This window comes from Oncorhynchus tshawytscha, linkage group LG05 (genome assembly GCF_018296145.1).
Source record: "Oncorhynchus tshawytscha isolate Ot180627B linkage group LG05, Otsh_v2.0, whole genome shotgun sequence".
NCBI lineage: Eukaryota > Metazoa > Chordata > Actinopteri > Salmoniformes > Salmonidae > Oncorhynchus > Oncorhynchus tshawytscha.
Genome location: NC_056433.1, coordinates 614,747 through 642,029, shown reverse-complemented (window position 1 = coordinate 642,029; position 27,283 = coordinate 614,747). Strand labels below are relative to the sequence as shown.

The 27,283-nt window shown below is 44.6% G+C and overlaps 1 protein-coding gene across 1 annotated transcript in view; it reads right to left on the bottom strand.

Annotated features, from left to right (window-relative positions):
* Positions 1-3,213: 3,213 nt before the first annotated feature.
* Positions 3,214-27,283, bottom strand: part of LOC112238157 (kinesin-like protein KIF3C) — a 46,217-nt gene continuing 22,147 nt past the window's right edge. Inside the window, 7 exon segments of the mRNA XM_042321304.1 lie at positions 3,214-3,734; positions 4,132-4,289; positions 5,555-5,654; positions 6,294-6,410; positions 10,784-10,902; positions 11,454-11,576; positions 20,848-20,949. Of these exon segments, the coding sequence (XP_042177238.1) occupies positions 3,647-3,734; positions 4,132-4,289; positions 5,555-5,654; positions 6,294-6,410; positions 10,784-10,902; positions 11,454-11,576; positions 20,848-20,949 (807 nt within the window). The 3' untranslated portion in view covers positions 3,214-3,646.

The following is a 27,283-nucleotide window of genomic DNA, read 5'->3' as shown; positions in this document are numbered from 1 at the left end:
AGACGTGCGGGGTAGAGGGCCGCTCTATTAGATGAAATCTACAGTTGATCAGGGACTCCATCGCTTGGGTTGAAGACAGAGGGCTGCCTTTAATGGTAGCAGCGCTAGATCAGGCGAAAGCCTTTGATCGCGTGAATAGATCTTTTCTATTCAGGGTGTTAGGTAGATTAGGATTTGGGGAGAAGTTCATAGGATGGATCCGTACATTATATGTCGGAGCGGGGTGCCGAGTTAGTGTAAATAGTCACTTAGGTGACGTTTTTGACCTCTCGTCTGGGGTCAGGCAGGGGTGCCCACTCTCGGCTCTCCTCTTCGTTCTGTACATGGAGCCTCTGGGGACTGCCATTAGGGCAGACACAGGGGTGGAGGGCTTGTTGATCCCTGGAAGCGGTGGGCTGCGCGTTAAGATGACGCAGTACGCCGACGACACTTCCTTGCTGCTATGCAAGGACTCGTGCCTGACAAGGTCCCTTGCCATCATTGGGGATTTCACCCGAGCGTCAGGGGCAGTTCTGAACCATGCAAAGTCTTCCGTTAAGTTTTTCGGAAGATGGCGCGGTAGGATGGATGTGCCCGGGGGGTTATCTCTCTGTGAGGGGGCCCTGAGGATTCTTGGGGTCCATTTTGAGACCTCTGGCTCAGCGACGCTGAACTGGAACATGAGTATCGCAGTGGTACAGAAGAAGCTAGCAATGTGGAAGGCTAGGTCTTTGTCTTTTATGGGCAAGGTCCTGGTACTAAAAGTGGATGTATTGCCATCTTTTTTGTACTTGGCGTACATCTACCCATTGCAGGCTTGTCTGAGAAGGCCTCTAGTGAGGCTTGTGTTTCAGTTCATGTGGGGTGGCAGGTACGAGCGGGTCGCCAGGGCGCGCATGCTCTGTCCCATCGGGGAGGGAGGTAGGGGGGTATCACATCTCCCCCTCAAGCTGGACAACAGCTGCCGTGGCACTTTGGTCATGCGGCCAAGTGGCTGCGTGCGCACCCCGAGGTTGAAGTTGCCCGAGTAGGTTTAGACCACAGGCACCTGTACGAGGAGGTCAGACAGGCAGGGAGTCCGGCGCCTGTAGTGGGCATCTCGGCAGTGGTCTGGGAGGGAGTGCAGGCGCGGGGCCTGGACAACAGGCTCAAGGACCTGAATTGGTTGAGCCCCCACAAGTGCTTGCCGGTACGTTCCATCATGTACCGGCATAGTTTGGCGAGATCCCCCACCTGTCCAAGATCTGCTTGTGGCAGGGAGGAGACTGTGTGCCATGCCTTTTGGGACTGTGCCTTTGCCGGAGTAGTATGGGCTAGGGCACGGGTGTTGTTAGGTTTGGTAAGATGTGATTTTGTGTTGACATGGGCCAGGTTAGAGAGAGGTGTAGGGAGAGCGAGGGGAACGGATAGGGACAGGTTTCTGCTCTGGCTTCTCTTGAGTCTCTTTAAACGGGGGCTGTGGGAGGCCAGGCAGAACTTGGTCAAGACAGGGAGAGAGTGGGGGGTGGAAGGGATAGTGAGGAGGGTGGAAGGAGATTTAAGGGGGAGGATGAAGAGGGAGGAGAGGAAGTGGGGGCAGCATGCGGCACGGGAGAGGTGGAAGGGGCTAAACCCCCTGGGAGTGATAGATTTAGATTTATAAGGGGATAGATTAGGGACGGGGAGATAGGGAAAGGTATTGGTTAGGTATGACGGGGAGGGACGATGCTCCCCTGAGGTTGGTGGTTTATTTTGTAAGTTAAAAATGGCATGATTTAAGAATGAATGAGAATTATGATTTTGTAAAGTATGAATGGTATTGAATGTAATAAATTATAAAAAAAAAAAAAATGTAGCTTCACATTCGGTTTGTTGTTTTTGTATAGTTTGTTTAGTGGTCTTTGTCTTCCTTAAAGTAACATCACGCTGCGCCTTGGTCTCCTCCATTCAACGAAAGTGACAAACACACAAATCTTATCTTATCTCCTTGGTGCTTGAGCTTAATTTTCTTATAGACCCAGACTATATATTCATGAAAACAGAGTGACCCAAGTCTCTCCAGTATGTGAGTACAGTGTGTGTGTGTGTGAGAGAGAGAGAGAGAGAGAGAGAGAGAGAGAGAGAGAGAGAGAGAGAGAGAAATGGAGCTGCAGTTCTGAGGTAGAGACACTGACTATTCATAGTATGTTATAGAATTCTAGTGAAGTAACCCTTATGGACCTCACTATCTGTCACATTGAATTCTAGTGAAGTAACCCTTATGGACCTCACTATCTGTCACATTGAATTCTAGTGAAGTAACCCTTATGGACCTCACTATCTGTCACATTGAATTCTAGTGAAGTAACCCTTATGGACCTCACTATCTGCCACATTGAATTCTAGTGAAGTAACCCTTATGGACCTCACTATCTGCCACATTGAATTCTAGTGAAGTAACTCTTATGGACCTCACTATCTGCCACATTGAATTCTAGTGAAGTAACCCTTATGGACCTCACTATCTGTCACATTGAATTCTAGTGAAGTAACCCTTATGGACCTCACTATCTGCCACATTGAATTCTAGTGAAGTAACCCTTATGGACCTCACTATCTGCCACATTGAATTCTAGTGAAGTAACTCTTATGGACCTCACTATCTGCCACATTGAATTCTAGTGAAGTAACCCTTATGGACCTCACATTGAATTCTAGTGAAGTAACCCTTATGGACCTCACTATCTGCCACATTGAAGAACTCCGGGTTCAGTGAATGATCACTTCTACCTCGAATGATCACTTCTACCTAGCTCCTTAGATGCCAGGTTAGGGTTAAACACTAATTTACTGGTATGTTCTATGGACCCCCTGAAGTAGCCTTGGCCATCCCATGTATAAAACTCTAGTTCTGCCACTGAGGCAGAGGGGTACGTCTAGCCCACGCGGGCGGTTGAGCAGACAGGCAGAGGTACGACATCTAGTCCTCAGAAGAACTGGAGTGGGTATGATAAGCACTTCGATCCAACGACAAAGGAGATACTAGGCAATGTTTGACTCACCTGTTTCTCTGTCTTCCTGTTCTTTGCCCCAAAGGAAGGGGACCTATTCCTGGGTTGAGAGCAAGGGGTGAATCTGCGGACTCATCGCTCTCTCTCTCTCTCTCTCTCTCTATTTTGTTTTGTTCATTAACACAGGCTGTTGGAGGAGCCGCCACGCCGGACACAGTGTGACCCACCAGTTACCTGATAGGCCTTTCAGTTGAACCTTTCCCCTAACCTCTTAAATAACTACCTTGTTTTGAGCACCACAAATCAGTTTCCTGCTGTCTTTATTTATTGTGAGTTTCACTTCTGACTCCCCTGGGCTGCCAAAATGCACAGACAGACAGACAGACAGGCAGAGCTCCTGCAGGAATGAGGAGCGAGAGAATGATGGATGGTTTCTCCTTCATTCCCCCAGGGTAGTCTGGGTAGTGGAGTCCTTGAGGCAGTAGATCTGTTTCTGTCAATCAGGTTTTGGCTTCTCCCATGGCAGTGATCAACCAATCATGAGGCAGCATAGGCAAAGACTGTTGAGTGGTTTCCCACTCCTGAGAGCTGATTGATCAAGAGAGGAAAGGGGAGGAGTTAGCAGGCTGCTGTAAAGAGTACACCAGAGAAAGAGAGAGAGAGAGAGAGTAGAGGTAGGTAGGGAGATCACTGGGTATTCACTGGGCAGTACTGGGCGTGGCAGTAGAATGGGTTGCCAGGGAAACCGTAGAGGAGGAGGAAGTGATGGCTCGTGGGGCCTGACACCTGGAACAGGAAGATATGACATCACACACAGGGACAGGATATGGCATCACACAGGGACAGGATATGGAATCACACAGGGACAGGATATGACAAATAGCAGAGACGCAGGTGAAGAGGTGAGAATAGACAGCCAATAGGAGAACATGCCAGACAGCAGACTGTGTGAGGCATCATAGTATCTGTGATCATTCTGAAGTAGTCAAATGTCTTCTTCATCACTGGTGGATCCCTCCTGATGACCTGGACATGACTCCAACAGGGTCATCAGGAGGGATCAGCCAATGAAGTCCCACCCAGTTGACTACATTAAAATGGTGGAAGCCCTCAATGACGCTGGCCATGCTAATATTGCCTGTGGGCACTAGAGGCATCTATCATTTTCTATGGTGTGTCTCACCAGGAGCGTGACTTGCGGACGCGTGTGACTCTCTCCCTGTAGGGAGCGTTGTCTGTGGGAGAGGGGCTACAGTTAGGCCGCACCTCTGAGGGCCAGTGGTCCAATGAGACTGTGGTGGGAGGACTCATGTCCAGCTCCAAGAACAGGATGTTTTCAGCCTACACACATACACAACACACGAGGAAACAGAGCGGTCAGGTAATTTTTGCTGTACAGTAGCAGGTTTTAGCACGGCTAACAAGGGTCAGGGGCCAGGGTCAGTATACCTGCTAATCTCCTTCCCAGACACTTCAGCGCACATTTGCTAAGAGCGTGGTGGACCAATACGCTGAAATGGGCCTTCATTAGCCAATGCAGAAGATGAGAAAAAACTCACATCGGCTTAATCTACCAACCAATCATCTCCTACAAAACACCTCGCAGTCGTGTGATTCGCCAAAATGAAATGATGACAAATACTTTACTCAGTAGGTCACTTCCATAGAATTGTATGGTCACGCCCACACTGTACATCAGATTCAGTACTTTACCATTATCACGTCACATTGCGCGATGTTACCAAATTAAAATCTTCATATCAACCTGGCTAGATTGTTTCAGTTCTGTTTGCAAGGATACATCAGCTGACGTCAAGGTTGCGTCAACTACAGCCGTGTTTGGATCTACATCCAAGATTATTATTCGTTATTCTGCCACAGCATGTAAACATTCCACAATAATGGTATTATACTCAGTGTCAGCCGTGTTTCTATTGGTCAGTCACCTGGATCGGCTCGTAACACAACCACACTACACGATAAAGGCAGATCTGACCGAACTAATAGTTAAATCAGCAGACTCATTGGACGAGGAGCCAAGACATAGTTAAATCAGCAGCCTCATTGAATGAGGAGCCAAGACATAGTTAAATCACCAGACTCACTGGACGAGGAGCCAAGACATAGTTAAATCAGCAGACTCACTGGACCAGGAGCCAAGACATAGTTAAATCAGCAGACTCACTGGACCAGGAGCCAAGACATAGTTAAATAAGCAGACTCACTGGACCAGGAGCCAAGACATAGTTAAATCAGCAGACTCACTGGACCAGGAGCCAAGACATAGTTAAATCAGCAGACTCACTGGACCAGGAGCCAAGACGTAGTTAAATCAGCAGACTCACTGGACAAGGAGCCAAGACATAGTTAAATCAGCAGACTCACTGGACAAGGAGCCAAGACATAGTTAAATCAGCAGACTCACTGGACCAGGAGCCAAGACATCCCACAATCGTTTACGACCTAAGAATTTGCCCTCGACGTGTAAATTTGGTTTGGGACAACTTTGAATGGTTGATATCCCAGGTGTATATGTGCTGTGCCTGGGGAAGAAGTTATACACCTACTGACCATTTTCATTCACTCCATCACACACTCTCTCCTACCCGGTATCTGGAGTGGGCGCCCATCGCTAAGGCAACCCGTGCGTACTGGCTGATTGGTCGTTTGTATCCGACTGCCGAGGCTAGCCTCTTCTTCATCTGACTGAACCGATGGAGAGAATTGAAAATAGAAAATATAATTGAACATACCACATATTATATTACAGAAGTATTCTAACAATTCAAAAGGTCCCAGATGGACACTCACGGATACAGAAAGTACCTTGTTCTCCACACAGATAGACGGATCACCGTACTACCCTTTGTCAATCTGTAGGTAATGTACTGTCAGCCTGTCTACAGTCAGCCTGTTTACAGTCAGCCTGTTTACTGTCAGCCTGTCTACAGTCAGCCTGTCTACTGTCAGCCTGTTTACAGTCAGCCTGTCTACTGTCAGCCTGTCTACTGTCAGCCTGTCTACTGTCAGCCTGTCTACAGTCAGCCTGTCTACATTCAGCCTGTCTACTGTCAGCCTGTCTACAGTCAGCCTGTCTACTGTCAGCCTGTTTACAGTCAGCCTGTCTACTGTCAGCCTGTCTACTGTCAGCCTGTCTACAGTCAGCCTGTCTACAGTCAGCCTGTCTACTGTCAGCCTGTCTACTGTGAGCCTGTGTACGTGGCCCAGACTGCCAATTATTTGTTTATAGTCAAACCCATGGCTGTTCAATCGTGAGTCACACAGACAGACAGACACATGAACACACACACGCAGAGACACCGATACAGATACACACACCCTGACCTCTCGGAGGGGGTGAGGAGTTGGAACTTCCACTGGTCCTCCTCAGGGTCAAGGGTAAGTCTGTTCATGATCTTATTCTTCTCCTCAGGAGGAATGAAGTTCTCTATGATCAGATACCTACACACACACACATTAATATACACACACACACACATACACATTAATATACACACACATGAATATACACACACACACACACACACATTAAAATACACACACATTAATACACACACACACACACACACACATGAATATATACACACACACACACACACACATGAATATATACACACACACACACACACACACACATGAATATATACACACACACACACACATCAATATATACACACACACACACACACACACACACACACACATCAATATATACACACACACACACACACACATTAATATACACACACACATTAATATATACACACACATGAATATACACACACACACACACGCACCTCACACACACTAATATACACACATACACACCTCACACACACACACACATTAATATATATACGCACACACACACCTCATACACACACACACACACTAATATAAACACACACACCTCACACACACACACACATTAATATATATACACACACACACACACACACACACTAATATACACACACACACACACATTAATATACACACACACGTCACACACACACACATTAATATACACACACACACACACACCTCTCACACACACACACACACATTAATATATACACACACACACACACACACACACACACACTAATATACACACACACATTAATATACACACACACACACCTCACACACTAATATACACACCTTCAAATCAAATCACATTTTATTTGTCACATACACATGGTTAGCAGATGTTAGTGCGAGTGTAGCGAAATGCTTGTGCTTCTAGTTCCGACAATGCAGTAATAACCAACAAGTAATCTAGCTAACAATTCCAAAACTACTACCTTATAGACACAAGTGTAAGGGGATAAAGAATATGTACATAAAGATATATGAATGAGTGATGGTAGAGAGCGGCATAGGCAAGATACAGTAGATGGTATTGAGTGCAGTATATACATATGAGATGAGTATGTAAACAAAGTGGCATAGTTAAAGTGGCTAGTGATACATGTATTACATAAGGATGCAGTAGATGATATAGAGTACAGTATATACGTATACATATGAGATGAATAATGTAGGGTATGTAAACATTATGTTAGGTAGCATTGTTTAAAGTGGCTAGTGATATATTTTACATCAATTCACATCAATTCCCATTATTAAAGTGGCTGGAGTGGAGTCAGTGTGTTGGCAGCAGCCACTCAATGTTAGTGGTGGCTGTTTAACAGTCTGATGGCCTTGAGATAGAAGCTGTTTTTCAGTCTCTCGGTCCCAGCTTTGATGCACCTGTACTGACCTCGCCTTCTGGATGATAGCGGGGTGAACAGGCAGTGGCTCGGGTGGTTGCTGTCCTTGATGATCTTTATGGCCTTCCTGTGACATCGGGTGGTGTAGGTGTCCTGGAGGGCAGGTAGTTTGCCCCCGGTGATGCGTTGTGCAGACCTCACTACCCTCTGGAGAGCCTTACGGTTGTGGGCGGAGCAGTTGCCATACCAGGCGGTGATACAGCCCAACAGGATGCTCTCGATTGTGCATCTGTAGAAGTTTGTGAGTGCTTTTGGTGACAAGCCGAATTTCTTCAGCCTCCTGAGGTTGAAGAGGCGCTTCTGCGCCTTCTTCACGATGCTGTCTGTGTGGGTGGACCAATTCAGTTTGTCTGTGATGTGTACGCCGAGGAACTTAAAACTTACTACCCTCTCCACTACTGTTCCATCGATGTGGATAGGGGGGGTGTTCCCTCTGCTGTTTCCTGAAGTCCACAATCATCTCCTTAGTTTTGTTGACGTTGAGTGTGAGGTTATTTTCCTGACACAACACTCCGAGGGCCCTCACCTCCTCCCTGTAGGCCGTCTCGTCGTTGTTGGTAATCAAGCCTACCACTGTTGTGTCGTCTGCAAACTTGATGATTGAGAGTGGAGGCGTGCGTGGCCACGCAGTCGTGGGTGAACAGGGAGTACAGGAGAGGGCTCAGAACGCACCCTTGTGGGGCCCCAGTGTTGAGCATCAGCGGGGTGGAGATGTTGTTTCCTACCCTCACCACCTGGGGGCGGCCCGTCAGGAAGTCCAGTACCCAGTTGCACAGGGCGGGGTCGAGACCCAGGGTCTCGAGCTTGATGAAGAGCTTGGAGGGCACTATGGTGTTAAATGCCGAGCTGTAGTCGATGAACAGCATTCTCACATTCTCACACACACATTAATATATACACACACACACACACACACATTAATATACACCCACACCTCACACACACACACACACATTAATATATACACACACACACACACACACACCTCACACACACACACACACACACACACTAATATACACACACACACACACACACCTCACACACACACACATTAATATATACACACACACACTAATATACACACAAACACATTAATATACACACACACATTAATATACACACACACACCTCACACACACACACACACTAATATACACACACACACCTCACACACACATTAATATACACACACACACCTCTCACACACACACACACATTAATATACACACACACACACACCTCACACACACATTAATATACACACACACATTAATATACACACACACAAACACACACACACACACACACACATACACACACACACTTCACACACACACACACACACACACATTAATATACACACACGCATTAATATACACACACACACATTAATATACACACACACACCTCACACACACATTAATATACACACACACACCTCTCACACACACACACACATTAATACACACACACACACCTCACACACACATTAATATACACACACACACACACATTAATATACACACACACATTAATATACACACACACACACGAATATACACACACACACCTCACACACACACACACACACACACCTCACACACACACACACACGCACATTAATATACACACACACATTAATATGCACACACACATTAATATACACACACACATTAATATACACACACACACACCTCACACACACAGTAATATACACACACACACCTCTCACACACACATACACATTAATATACACACACACACACACACACACACCTCACACACACATTCATATACACACACACATTAATATACACACAAAGACACACACACACACACACACACACACACCTACACACACACACACACACCTCACACACACACACACACACACATTAATATACACACACACATTAATATACACACACACACACACACACACAGTAATATGCACACACACATTAATATACACACACACACATTAATATACACACACACACACATTAATATACACACACACACACATTAATATACACACACACACCTCACACACATTAATATACACATACACACATTAATATACACACACACACATACCTCACACACACACACACACACACTAATATACACTCACACACCTCACACACACATTAATATACACACACACACACACCTCACACACACACACACATTAATATACACACACACACACATTAATATACACACACACATTAATATACACACACACACACGAATATACACACACACACCTCACACACACACACACACACACACACACACACATTAATATACACACACACATCAATATACGCGCACACACATTAATATACACACACACACACACACGAATATACACACACACACACACACACACACATTAATATACACACACACATCAATATACACACACATATCAATATACACACACACACAGTAATATACACACACACACACATTAATATACACACACACACACACATTAATACACACACACACACCTCACACACACACACACACACACTAATATACACACACACACACCTCACACACACATTAATATACACACACACACACACACACATTAATATACACACACACACACCTCACACACACACACACACACACACACTAATATACACACACACACACCTCACACACACACACACACACACACATTAATATACACACACACACACATTAATATACACACACACACACACATTAATACACACACACACACACACCACACACACACACACACACACACACACTAATATACACACACACACACACCTCACACACATTTATATATACACACACACACACACAAATACACACACACACACACACCGGAAAGAGAATATATACTTTTGAACAATAGCTGACTGTAATCACATCATATATGTGTGCTTGTGTTTGTGTGTGGGGGTGTGTGTGTGCATGTTTTTGTGTGTATGTGTGCACGTGTGTGTGTGTTTTTGTGTGTGTTTTTGGGTGCGCGTGTGTTGGACTTACTTGAACTTGAGTTCTCTGGTGAGTTGGTTCTGCGTCTGCTCCAGCTCCTGTCGACTCCTGACGTGCTCATCATTAACATCCTGGATCTCAGCCTTCACACACTGCAGCTTAGCATAGAGCTACAACACAGTAGAACAGACACACTGCAGCTTAGCATAGAGCTACAACACAGTAGAACAGACACACTGCAGCTTAGCATAGAGCTACAACACAGTAGAACAGACACACTGCAGCTTAGCATAGAGCTACAACACAGCAGAACAGACCCACTGCATCTTAGCATAGAGCTACAACAGATAGAACAGACACGCTGCAGCTTAGCATAGAGCTACAACAGACGGAACAGACACACTGCATCTTAGCATAGAGCTACAACAGACGGAACAGACACACTGCATCTTAGCATAGAGCTACAACACAGCAGAACAGACACACTGCATCTTAGCATAGAGCTACAACAGATAGAACAAACACGCTGCAGCTTAGCATAAAGCTACAACAGACGGAACAGACACACTGCAGCTTAGCATGGAGCTGCAACAGACAGAGCAGACACACTTCAGCGTTGCTTAGAGCTACAGCAGATAGATAGAGCTACAACAGATAACTTTTTTTGTCACTTCAACAACAATACAATTAATGAGAAACAATACAGTGTTTTAAGTCTCACCTTCTTGAGCTTCTTGGTCTTGGCCTCCACCTCCTGTTGCAGGGAGGAGAATGTCTCTCTGAGTTCTAGAGTCTCTTCATCCTGAACCATCACCTGCTGCAGAATCTCCCTCTCTCTACGACTCTACAATACAAACACAACTTTATTAATATCTCCCTCTCTCTACGACTCTATAATGCAAACACAACTTTATTAACATCTCCCTCTTTCTACAACTCTATAATACAAACACAACTTTATTAACATCTCCCTCTCTCTACGACTCTATAATACAAACACAACTTTATTAACATCTCCCTCTCTCTACAACACAAACACAACTTTATTAACATCTCCCTCTCTACGACTCTACAACACAAACACAACTTTATTAACATCTCCCTCTCTCTACAACACAAACACAACTTTATTAACATCTCCCTCGCTCTACGACGCTACAATACAAACACAACTTTATTAACATCTCCCTCTCTCTACGACGCTACAATACAAACACAACTTTATTAACATCTCCCTCTCTACGACTCTACAACACAAACACAACTTTATTAACATCTCCCTCTCTCTACGACGCTACAATACAAACACAACTTTATTAACATCTTCCTCTCTCTACAACACAACTTTATTAACATCTCCCTCTTTCTACAACACAAACACAACTTTATTAACATCTCCCTCTCTCTACAACTCTACAATACAAACACAACTTTATTAACATCTCCCTCTCTCTACGACTCTACAATACAAACACAACTTTATTAACATCTCCCTCTCTCTACGACTCTACAATACAAACACAACTTTATTAACATCTCCCTCTCTCTACAACACAAACACAACTTTATTAACATCTCCTTCTCTCTACAACACAAACACAACTTTATTAACATCTCTCTCTCTCTACGACTACAATACAAACACAACTTTATTAACATCTCCCTCTCTCTACAACACAAACACAACTTTATTAACATCTCCTTCTCTCTACAACACAAACACAACTTTATTAACATCTCCCTCTCTCTACAACACAAACACAACTTTATTAACATCTCCTCTCTCTACAACACAAACACAACTTTATTAACATCTCCCTCTCTCAAAAACACAAACACAACTTTATTAACATCTCCCTCTCTCTACGACTCTATAATATAAACAAAACTTTATTGACATCTCCTCTCTACAACTCTATAATACAAACACAACTTTATTAAAGTTAAACACCTTCCTTTTTCTGCGACTCTACAAAATAAACAACTTTAACAACATCCCTTTCTCTCTACAACACAAACACAATTTTATTAACACCTCTGTAACGATCGTTGTTGGAAGGATGGTCGGACCAAGATGCAGCGTGGGGTAGGTTAATCATTTTTATTGATGATAACCGGCACAAAACAAGAAAGAGTAACAAACGAAACGTCCAGCTTTGTAGGGCTAAAAAGCAACACTACAAAATCAAGATCCCACAAGGGGCGGGGGCGTATGCCTTATGGCTAACGTGACATGGTGTGATGAAAGAAACATACAGGAACTCAAATCCTTCTGTTCACCTGATTTAGAATTCCTCACAATCAAATGTAGACCGCAAAAGTAGACCGCATCGTTGTTGGTAATCAAGCCTACCACTGTTGTGTCGTCCGCAAACTTGATGATTGAGTTGGAGGCGTGCATGGCCACGCAGTCGTGGGTGAACAGGGAGTACAGGAGGGGGCTCAGAACGCACCCTTGTGGGGCCCCAGTGTTGAGGATCAGCGGGGAGGAGATGTTGTTGCCTACCCTCACCACCTGGGGGCGGCCCGTCAGGAAGTCCAGTACCCAGTTGCACAGGGCGGGGTCGAGACCCAGGGTCTCGAGCTTGATGACGAGCTTGGAGGGTACTATGGTGTTGAATGCCGAGCTGTAGTCGATGAACAGCATTCTCACATAGGTATTCCTCTTGTCCAGATGGGTTAGGGCAGTGTGCAGTGTGGTTGAGATTGCATCGTCTGTGGACCTATTTGGGCGGTAAGCAAATTGGAGTGGGTCAAGGGTGTCAGGTAGGGTGGAGGTGATATGGTCCTTGACTAGTCTCTCAAAGCACTTCATGATGACGGATGTGAGTGCTACGGGCGGTAGTCGTTTAGCTCAGTTACCTTAGCTTTCTTGGGAACAGGAACAATGGTGGCCCTCTTGAAGCATGTGGGAACAGCAGACTGGTATAGGGATTGGTTGAATATGTCCGTAAACACACCGGCCAGCTGGTCTGCGCATGCTCTGAGGGCGCGGCTGGGGATGCCGTCTGGGCCTGCAGCCTTGCGAGGGTTAACACGTTTAAATGTCTTACTCACTTCGGCTGCAGTGAAGGAGAGACCGCATGATTCCGTTGCAGGCCGTGTCAGTGGCACTGTATTGTCCTCAAAGCGGGCAAAAAAGTTGCAGACAGTGCAGCTATTCCCTCCGCAAGGCTATCAAACAAGCTAAGCGCCAGTACAGAGACATAGTAGAATCTCAATTCAACGGCTCAGACACAAGAGGTATGTGGCAGGGTCTACAGTCAATCACGGACTACAGGAAGAAACCCAGCCCAGTCACGGACCAGGATGTCTTGCTCCCAGGCAGACTAAATAACTTTTTTGCCCGCTTTGAGGACAATACAGTGCCACTGACACGGCCTGCAACGGAAACATGCGGTCTCTCCTTCACTGCAGCCGAAGTGAGTAAGACATTTAAACGTGTTAACCCTCGCAAGGCTGCAGGCCCAGACGGCATCCCCAGCCGCGCCCTCAGAGCATGCGCAGACCAGCTGGCCGGTGTGTTTACGGACATATTCAATCAATCCCTATACCAGTCTGCTGTTCCCACATGCTTCAAGAGGGCCACCATTGTTCCTGTTCCCAAGAAAGCTAAGGTAACTGAGCTAAACGACTACCGCCCGTAGCACTCACATCCGTCATCATGAAGTGCTTTGAGAGACTAGTCAAGGACCATATCACCTCCACCCTACCTGACACCCTTGACCCACTCCAATTTGCTTACCGCCCAAATAGGTCCACAGACGATGCAATCTCAACCACACTGCACACTGCCCTAACCCATCTGGACAAGAGGAATACCTATGTGAGAATGCTGTTCATCGACTACAGCTCGGCATTCAACACCATAGTACCCTCCAAGCTCGTCATCAAGCTCGAGACCCTGGGTCTCGACCCCGCCCTGTGCAACTTGGTACTGGACTTCCTGACGGGCCGCCCCCAGGTGGTGAGGGTAGGGAACAACATCTCCTACCCGCTGATCCTCAACACTGGGGCCCCACAAGGGTGCGTTCTGAGCCCTCTCCTGTACTCCCTGTTCACCCACGACTGCGTGGCCATGCACGCCTCCAACTCAATCATCAAGTTTGCGGACGACACAACAGTGGTAGGCTTGATTACCAACAACGACGAGACGGCCTACAGGGAGGAGGTGAGGGCCCTCGGAGTGTGGTGTCAGGAAAATAACCTCACACTCAACGTCAACAAAACTAAGGAGATGATTGTGGACTTCAGGAAACAGCAGAGGGAACACCCCTATCCACATCGATGGAACAGTAGTGGAGAGGGTAGCAAGTTTTAAGTTCCTCGGCATACACATCACAGACAAACTGAATTGGTCCACTCACACAGACAGCATCGTGAGGAAGGCGCAGCAGCGCCTCTTCAACCTCAGGAGGCTGAAGAAATTCGGCTTGTCACCAAAAGCACTCACAAACTTCTACAGATGCACAATCGAGAGCATCCTGGCGGGCTGTATCACCGCCTGGTATGGCAACTGCACCGCCCTCAACCGTAAGGCTCTCCAGAGGGTAGTGAGGTCTGCACAACGCATCACCGGGGCAAACTACCTGCCCTCCAGGACACCTACACCACCCGATGCTACAGGAAGGCCATAAAGATCATCAAGGACATCAACCACCCGAGCCACTGCCTGTTCACCCCGCTGTCATCCAGAAGGCGAGGTCAGTACAGGTGCATCAAAGCTGGGACCGAGAGACTGAAAAACAGCTTCTATCTCAAGGCCATCAGACTGTTAAACAGCCACCACTAACATTGAGTGGCTACTGCCAACACACTGTCAATGACACTGACTCTACTCCAGCCACTTTAATCATGGGAATTGATGGGAAATGATGTAAATATATCACTAGCCACTTTAAACAATGCTACCTTATATAATGTTACTTACCCTACATTGTTCATCTCATATGCATACGTTGATACTGTACTCTATATCATCGACTGCATCCTTATGTAATACATGTATCACTAGCCACTTTAACTATGCCACTTGGTTTACATACTTATCTCATATGTATATACTGTACTCGATATCATCTACTGTATCTTGCCTATGCTGCTCTGTACCATCACTCATTCATATATCCTTATGTACATATTCTTTATCCCCTTACACTGTGTATAAGACAGTAGTTTTTTTTGGAATTGTTAGTTAGATTACTTGCTTTTTATTACTGCATTATCTACCAAGAGAATTCTCTTCGATTATAATCACAGCTGTATATATCCCCCCCCAAGCAGACACATCGATGGCTCTGAACGAACTTTATTTAACTCTCTGCAAACTGGAAACGATTTATCCGGAGGCTGCATTCATTGTAGCTGGGGATTTTAACAAGGCTAATCTGAAAACAAGACTCCCTAAATTTTATCAGCATATTGATTGCGCAACCAGGGGTGGAAAGACCCTGGATCATTGTTACTCTAACTTCCGCGACGCATATAAGGCCCTGCCCCGCCCCCCTTTCGGAAAAGCTGACCACGACTCCATTTTGTTGATCCCTGCCTACAGACAGAAACTAAAACAAGAAGCTCCCACGCTGAGGTCTGTCCAACACTGGTCCGACCAAGCTGACTCCACACTCCAAGACTGCTTCCATCACGTGGACTGGGAGATGTTTCGTATTGCGTCAGACAACAACATTGACGAATACGCTGATACGGTGTGCGAGTTCATTAGAACGTGCGTTGAAGATGTCGTTCCCATAGCAACAATTAAAACATTCCCTAACCAGAAACCATGGATTGATGGCAGCATTCGTGTGAAACTGAAGGCACGAACCACTGCTTTTAATCAGGGCAAGGTGTCTGGTAACATGACTGAATACAAACAGTGCAGCTATTCCCTCCGCAAGGCTATCAAACAAGCTAAGCGCCAGTACAGAGACAAAGTAGAATCTCAATTCAACGGCTCAGACACAAGAGGTATGTGGCAGGGTCTACAGTCAATCACGGACTACAGGAAGAAACCCAGCCCAGTCACGGACCAGGATGTCTTGCTCCCAGGCAGACTAAATAACTTTTTTGCCCGCTTTGAGGACAATACAGTGCCACTGACACGGCCTGCAACGGAATCATGCGGTCTCTCCTTCACTGCAGCCGAAGTGAGTAAGATACTGCATTGTCGGAACTAGAAGCACAAGCATTTCGCTACACTCGCATTAACATCTGCTAACCATGTGTATGTGACAAATAAAATTTGATTTGATTTGATTTATCATCCAGAAGGCGACGTCAGTACAGGTGCATCAAAGCTGGGACCGAGAGACTGAAAAACAGCTTCTATCTCAAGACCATCAGACTGTTAAACAGCCACCACTAACATTGAGTGGCTGCTGCCAACACACTGACACTGACTCAACTCCAGCCACTTTAATAATGGGAATTGATGGGAAATTATGTAAATATATCACTAGCCACTTTAAACAATGCTACCTTACATAATGTTACTTACCCTACATTATTCATCTCATACGCATACGTATATACTGTACTCTATATCATCGACTGCATCCTTATGTAATACATGTATCACTAGCCACTTTAACTATGCCACTTTGTTTACATACTCATCTCATATGTATATACTGTACTCGATACCATCTACTGTATCTTGCCTATGCTGCTCTGTACCATCACTCATTCATATATCCTTATGTACATATTCTTTATCCCCTTACACTGTGTATAAGACAGTAGTTTTGGAATTGTTAGTTAGATTACTTGTTGGTTATTACTGCATTGTCGGAACTAGAAGCACAAGCATTTCGCTACACTCGCATTAACATCTGCTAACCATGTGTATGTGACAAATAAAAATTTGATTTGATTTGACAACAGGTGGGAAACGCTGCCTAAATATGATCCCCAATCAGAGACGACGATAGACAGCTACCTCTGATTGGGAACCATACCAGACCAACATAGAAAATAAAAAACCAGTCTACCCACCCTAGTCACACCCTGACCTAACCAAAATAGAGAAATAAAAGGTTCTCTTAGGTCAGGACGTGACACTACCCCACCAAAGGTGCGGACTCCGGCCGCAAAACCTGACTCTATGGGGGAGGGTCCGGGTGGGCATCTAGCCTCGGTGGCGCCTCAGATCGTCGCCGGGGACTCCGGACCGTGGATTGTCGCCGGAGGAACCGGACCGTGGATCGCCCCCTGGGACTCTGGACCGTAGATCGTCGATGGAAATATAACATAACATCTACCAGAGAGGGAACACTCCCTACATAACACAACATGTACCAGAGAGGGAACACTCCCTACATAACACAACATGTACCAGAGAGGGAACACTCCCTACATAACACAACATGTACCAGAGAGGGAACACTCCCTACATAACACAACATGTACCAGAGAGGGAACACTCCCTGTATAACACAACATGTCCCAGAGAGGGAACACTCCCTATATAACACAACATGTCCCAGAAAGGGAACACTCCCTATATAACATGTCCCAGAGAGGGAACACTCCCTATACAACATGTACCAGAGAGGGAACACTCCCTATATAACATGTACCAGAGAGGGAACACTCCCTATACAACATGTACCAGAGAGGGAACACTCCCTATATAACATGTACCAGAGAGGGAACACTCCTATACAACATGTACCAGAGAGGGAACACTCCCTATACAACATGTACCAGAGGGAACACCCTATACAACATGTACCAGAGGGAACACTCCCTATACAACATGTACCAGAGAGGGAACACTCCCTATATAACATGTACCAGAGAGGGAACACTCCCTATATAACATGTACCAGAGAGGGAACACTCCCTATATAACATGTACCAGAGAGGGAACACTCCCTATACAACACAACATGTACCAGAGAGGGAACACTCCCTACACAACATGTACCAGAGAGGGAACACTCCCTATACAACATGTACCAGAGAGGGAACACTCCCTATATAACATGTACCAGAGAGGGAACACTCCCTGTACAACACAACATGTACCAGAGAGGGAACACTCCCTATACAACATGTACCAGAGGGAACACTCCCTATACAACATGTACTAGAGAGGGAACACTCCCTATACAACATGTACCAGAGAGGGAACACTCCCTATATAACATGTACCAGAGAGGGAACACTCCCTATACAACACAACATGTACCAGAGAGGGAACACTCCCTATCTAACACAACATGTACCAGAGAGGGAACACTCCCTATATAACACAACATGTACCAGAGAGGGAACACTCCCTATCTAACACAACATGTACCAGAGAGGGAACACTCCCTGTATAACACAACATGTACCAGAGAGGGAACACTCCCTATACAACATGTACCAGAGGGAACACTCCCTATACAACATGTACCAGAGAGGGAACACTCCCTATATAACATGTACCAGAGAGGGAACACTCCCTATACAACACAACATGTACCAGAGAGGGAACACTCCCTATACAACACAACATGTACCAGAGAGGGAACACTCCTACACAACATGTACCAGAGAGGGAACACTCCCTATACAACATGTACCAGAGAGGGAACACTCCCTATATAACATGTACCAGAGAGGGAACACTCCCTATACAACACAACATGTACCAGAGAGGGAACACTCCTATACATCATGTACCAGAGAGGGAACACTCCATACAACATGTACCAGAGAGGGAACACTCCTATACAACATGTACCAGAGAGGGAACACTCCCTATACAACACAACATGTACCAGAGAGGGAACACTCCCTATACATCATGTACCAGAGAGGGAACACTCCCTATACAACATGTACTAGAGAGGGAACACTCCTATACAACATGTACCAGAGAGGGAACACTCCCTATATAACATGTACCAGAGAGGGAACACTCCCTATACAACACAACATGTACCAGAGAGGGAACACTCCCTATCTAACACAACATGTACCAGAGGGAACACTCCCTATATAACACAACATGTACCAGAGAGGGAACACTCCTATCTAACACAACATGTACCAGAGAGGGAACACTCCCTGTATAACACAACATGTACCAGAGAGGGAACACTCCCTATACAACATGTACCAGAGGGAACACTCCTATACAACATGTACCAGAGAGGGAACACTCCCTATATAACATGTACCAGAGAGGGAACACTCCCTATACAACACAACATGTACCAGAGAGGGAACACTCCCTATACAACACAACATGTACCAGAGAGGGAACACTCCCTACACAACATGTACCAGAGAGGGAACACTCCCTATACAACATGTACCAGAGAGGGAACACTCCCTATATAACATGTACCAGAGAGGGAACACTCCCTATACAACACAACATGTACCAGAGAGGGAACACTCCCTATACATCATGTACCAGAGAGGGAACACTCCCTATACAACATGTACCAGAGAGGGAACACTCCCTATACAACATGTACCAGAGAGGGAACACTCCCTATACAACACAACATGTACCAGAGAGGGAACACTCCTATACATCATGTACCAGAGAGGGAACACTCCCTATACAACATGTACCAGAGAGGGAACACTCCCTATATAACATGTACCAGAGAGGGAACACTCCCTATACAACATGTACCAGAGAGGGAACACTCCCTATACAACATGTACCAGAGGGAACACTCCCTATACAACACAACATGTACCAGAGAGGGAACACTCTCTATACATCATGTACCAGAGAGGGAACACTCCCTATACAACATGTACTAGAGAGGGAACACTCCCTATACAACATGTACCAGAGAGAACACTCCCTATACAACACAACATTCTCAGTGACAGAACCATCAGTAGAGGTGAAAATGCGATGGAAACCATTTAACTTGTAAGTTATTGCTACTAGGTCATCACAGCATTTTATTCACAACAAGTCAATATGATGGAAACATCTTTGGTGTGAAAATGCTCATATTGTTTATATGCAGATTTTAAAATATTTGCATGAAAATCTGTCGCCATTTGGATGGAAAACTAGCTAATCAGATGAAAACAGTACGGTTGTGTTGATGTTCAATAAAAAGCGTTGTCTTTACTATCATGTCCATAGGAGGTACCTGCTCAGAGATCTCCTGTCTGCGTGTCTCCAGGGTCTTCTGCTGTTCGCTGGTGTGATCCATGATGTTCCTCCCTCCAACCAGCAGCTTGCTCTCCATCGCCTAGCAACCACAACACACACACACACACACACACACACACACACACACACATCGTCAGCCTGCGACACACACACACCGTCAGCCTGCGACACACACACCGTCAGCCTCCAATAAACAGAAACTGTTGTAGTTCAGCCCTGACTATGACATACTGACCCCTAAATACTACATACTGACCCCTACATTCTACATACTGACCCCTACATTCTACATACTGACCCCTACATACTACATACTGACCCCTACATTCAATATACTGACCCCTACATTCTACATACTGACCACATACTTCATACTGATCCTTAAATGGGGCGGCAGGGTAGCCTAGTGGTGAGAGTATTGGACTAGTAACCAAAAGGTTGCAAGTTCATATCCCCAAGCTGACAAGTTACAAATCTGTCGTTCTGCCCCTGAACAGGCAGTTAACCCACTGTTCCTAGGCCGTCATTGAAAATAAGAATTTGTTCTTTTCTGACTTAGTTAAATAAAGGTAAAAAAAACATCCTATATACTGACCCATACATACTAGATTATGATCGCTACATTCAACATACTAACCCCTACATTCTACATGCTGACCACTATATTCTACATAATGACCCCTACATTCTATATAATGACCCATACATTCTACATACTGACCCATACATTCTACATACTGACCCCAACATTCTACATACTGACCTCTACATTCTACATAATGACCCCTACATACTACATACTGACCCCTACATTCTACATAATGACCCCTACATACTACATACTGACCCCTACATACTACATAATGAACCCTACATACTGACCCCTATATACTGACCCTTACATACTACATACTGACCACTACATACTACATAATGACCCCTATATACTGACCCCTACATACTATATACTGACCCCTATATACTACATAATGACCCCTAGATTCTACATAATGACCCCTACATTCTACATAATGACCCCTACATACTACATACTGACCCCTACATTCTAGATAATGACCCCTACATTCTACATACTGACCCCTACATACTACATACTGACCCCAACATACTGACCCATACATACTGATCCCTACATACTGACCCCTATATTCTAGATAATGACCCCTACATTCTGACCCCTACATACTGACCCCTATATTCTACATACTGACCGCTACATTCTACATACTGACCCCTACATTCTATATACTGACCCCTACATTCCGACCCCAACATAATGACCCCTACATACTGACCCCTACATACTGAACCCTACATTCTGACCCCTACACACTGACCCCTACATTCTACATACTGACCCCTACATTCTATTTACTGACCCCTACTAACTGACCCCTACATTGTACATACTGACCCCTACATTCTATATACTGACCCCTACATACTACATACTAACCATTACATTCTACATACTGACCCCAACATACTGAACCCTACATTCTACATACTGACCCCTACATTGTACACACTGACCCGTACATACGACATACTGACCCCTACATTCTACATATGGACCCCTACATTCTACATACTGACCCATACATTCTACATACTGACCCATACATTCTACATACTGACCACTACATTCTACATACTGACTCCTACATTCTATATACTGACACCTACATTCTACAAAGGACCCCTACATTCTACATACTGACCCCTACATTCTACATACTGACTCCTACATTCTATATACTGACACCTACATTCTACAAAGGACCCCTACATTCTACATACTGACCCCAACATTCTATATACTGACCCCTACATTCTGTATACTGACCCCTACATACTGACCCCTACATACTACATACTGGCCCCTATATACTGATCCCTACATTCTACAAACTGACCTCTACATTCTATATACTGACCCCTACATACTGATCCCTACATTCTACATACTGACCCCTACATTCTATATACTGACACCTACATTCTACATACTGACCCCTACATACTGACCCCTACATTCTACACACTGACCCCTACATTCTATATACTGACCCCTACATACTGACCCTTGCATTCTATATACTGACCCCTACATACTGACCCCTAAATTCTACATACTGACCCCTACATTCGACATACTGACCCCTACATTCTACACACTGACCCCTACATTCTATATACTGACCCCTACATACTGACCCTTGCATTCTATATACTGACCCCTACATACTGACCCTTACATTCTACATACTGACCCCTACATCCTGACCCCTACAGTCTATATATTGACCTCTACATTCTATATACTGACCCCAAAGTTCTATATACTGACCCCTACATTCTACATTCTGACCACTACATACTACATACTGACCGAAACACTCTACACACTGACCACTACATACTGACCCCTACAGTCTACATACTGACCCCTACATTCTATATACTGACACCTACATTCTACATACTGACCCCTACATTCTACATACTGACCCCTACATTCTACACAGTGACCCTGACATTCTATATACTGACCCCTACATACTGACCCCTACATTCTACATACTGACCCCTACATCCTGACCCCTACAGTCTATATATTGACCTCTACATTCTATATACTGACCCCAAAGTTCTAAATACTGACCCCTACATTCTACATTCTGACCCGTACATTCTACATGCTGACCCCTACATACTGACCCCTACATTCTACATACTGACCCCTACATCCTGACCCCTACAGTCTATATACTGACCTCTATATTCTATATACTGACCCCTAAGTTCAATATATACTGACCCCTACATTCTACATTCTGACCCCTACATTCTACATATTGACCCCTACATTCTATATACTGACACCTACATTCTACATACTGACACCTACATTCTATACAGTGACCCCTACAATCTACATACTGACCCCTACATTCTACATACTGACCCCAACATTCTATATACTGACCCCTACATTCTGTATACTGACCCCTACATACTGACCCCTACATACTACATACTGGCCCCTATATACTGATCCCTACATTCTACAAACTGACCTCTACATTCTATATACTGACCCCTACATACTGATCCCTACATTCTACAAACTGACACCTACATTCTACATACTGACCCCTACATACTGACCCCTACATTCTACACACTGACCCCTACATTCTATATACTGACCCCTACATACTGACCCTTGCATTCTATATACTGACCCCTACATACTGACCCCTAAATTCTACATACTGACCCCTACATTCGACATACTGACCCCTACATTCTATACACTGACCCCTACATACTGCCCCTTACATTCAATATACTGACCCCTATATACTGACCGCTAAATTATACAAACTGACCCCTACATTCTATATACTGACCCCTACATACTGACCCTTACATTCTACATACTGACCCCTACATCCTGACCCCTACAGTCTATATATTGACCTCTACATTCTATATACTGACCCCAGAGTTCTATATACTGACCCCTACATTCTACATTCTGACCACTACATACTACATACTGACCGAAACACTCTACACGCTGACCACTACATACTGACCCCTACAGTCTATATACTGACCCCTACATTCTATATACTGACACCTACATTCTACATACTGACCCCTACATTCTACATACTGACACCTACATTCTACACAGTGACCCTGACATTCTATATACTGACCCCTACATACTGACCCCTACAGTCTATATATTGACCTCTACATTCTATATACTGACCCCAAAGTTCTAAATACTGACCCCTACATTCTACATTCTGACCCGTACATTCTACATGCTGACCCCTACATACTGACCCCTACATTCTACATACTGACCCCTACATCCTGACCCCTACAGTCTATATACTGACCTCTATATTCTATATACTGACCCCTAAGTTCAATATATACTGACCCCTACATTCTACATTCTGACCCGTACATTCTACATACTGACCACTACATACTACATACTGACAGAAACACTCTACACACTGACCACTACATACTGACCCCTACATTCTATATATTGACCACTACATACTGACCCCTAGAGTCTATATACTGACCCCTACATTCTACATACTAACCCCTACAGTCTACATACTGACCCCTACATTCTACAAACTGACCCCTATATACTTCATACTGACCCCTACATTATATATACCGACCCCTACATTCTATATACTGACCCCAACATACTGAACCCTACATTCTACATACTGACCGCTACATTCTACATACTGACCCCTACATTCTATATACTGACCCCTACATTCTGCCCCCTACATTCTATATAGTGACCCCTACATTCAAAAAACTGAACCCTACATTCTATATAGTGACCCCTACATTCTATATTCTGACCCCCAAATACTGACCCCTACATTCTACATACTGACCCCTACATTCTATATACTGACCCCTACATACTGACCCTTACATTCTATATAGTGACCCCTACATCCAATATACTGACCCCTACATTCTACATTCTGACCCGTACATTCTACATGCTGACCCCTACATACTGACCCCTACAGTCTATATACTGACCTCTATATTCTATATACTGACCCCTAAGTTCTATATACTGACCCCTACATTCTACATTCTGACCCGTACATTCTACATACTGACCACTACATACTACATACTGACAGAAACACTCTACACACTGACCACTACATACTGACCCCTACATTCTACTCACTGACCCCTACATTCTATATACTGACCCCTACATACTGACCCTTCCATTCCATATACTCACCCCTACATACTGACCCCTAAATTCTACATACTGACCCCTACATTCTACATACTGACCCCTACATCCTGACCCCTACAGTCTATATACTGACCTCTATATTCTATATACTGACCCCTAAGTTCTATATACTGACCCCTACATTCTACATTCTGACCCGTACATTCTACATACTGACCACTACATACTACATACTGACCAAAACACTCTACACACTGATCACTACATTCTACACACTGACCCCTACATTCTATATACTGACCCCTACATACTGACCCCTACATTCTATATACTGACCCCTACATTCTATATACTGACCCCTACATACTGACCCTTACATTCTATACACTGACCCCTACATCCTGACCCCTACAGTCTATATACTGACCCCAACATTCTACACACTGACCCCTACATTCTGACCCCTACAGTCTATATACTGACCTCTACATTCTATATACTGACCCCTAAGTTCTATATACTGACCCCTACATTCTACATACTGACCACTACATACTACATACTGACCGAAACACTCTACACACTGACCACTACATACTGACCCCTACAGTCTATATACTGACCCCTACATTCTACATACTGACCCCTACATACTACACACGGACCCCTACATTCTATATACTGACCCCTACATACTGACCCCTACATTCTACATACTGACCCCTACAGTCTATATACTGACCTCTACATTCTATATACTGACCCCTAAGGTCTATATACTGACCCCTACAGTCTATATACTGAACCCTACATTCTACATTCTGACCCCTACATACAACATACTGACCCCTACATTCTGACCACTACATTCTACATACTGACCCCTACATTCTATATACTGACCCCTACATACTGACCCCTACATTCTATATATTGACCACTACATACTGACCCCTAGAGTCTATATACTGACCCCTACATTCTACATACTAACCCCTACAGTCTACATACTGACCCCTACATTCTACAAACTGACCCCTATATACTTCATACTGACCCCTACATTATATATACCGACCCCTACATTCTATATACTGACCCCTACATTCTGACCCCTACATTCTATATAGTGACCCCTACATTCAAAAAACTGAACCCTACATTCTATTTAGTGACCCCTACATTCTATATTCTGACCCCTAAATACTGACCCCTACATTCTACATACTGACCCCTACATTCTATATACTGACCCATACATACTGACCCTTACATTCTATATAGTGACCCCTACATCCAATATACTGAACCCTACATTCTATATAGTGACCACTACATTCTACATACTGACCCCTACATTCTATATACTGACCCCTAAATTCTATATACTGACACCTACATTATACATACTGACCCCTACATTCTACATACTGACCCCTACATACTGACCCCTAAGTTCTACATACTGAACCCTACATTCTATATACTGACCCCTACATACTGACCCCTACATGCTACATACTGACCCCTACATTCTACATACTGACCACTACTTTCTACATACTGACCCCTACATTCCACATACTGACCCCTACATTCTATATACTGA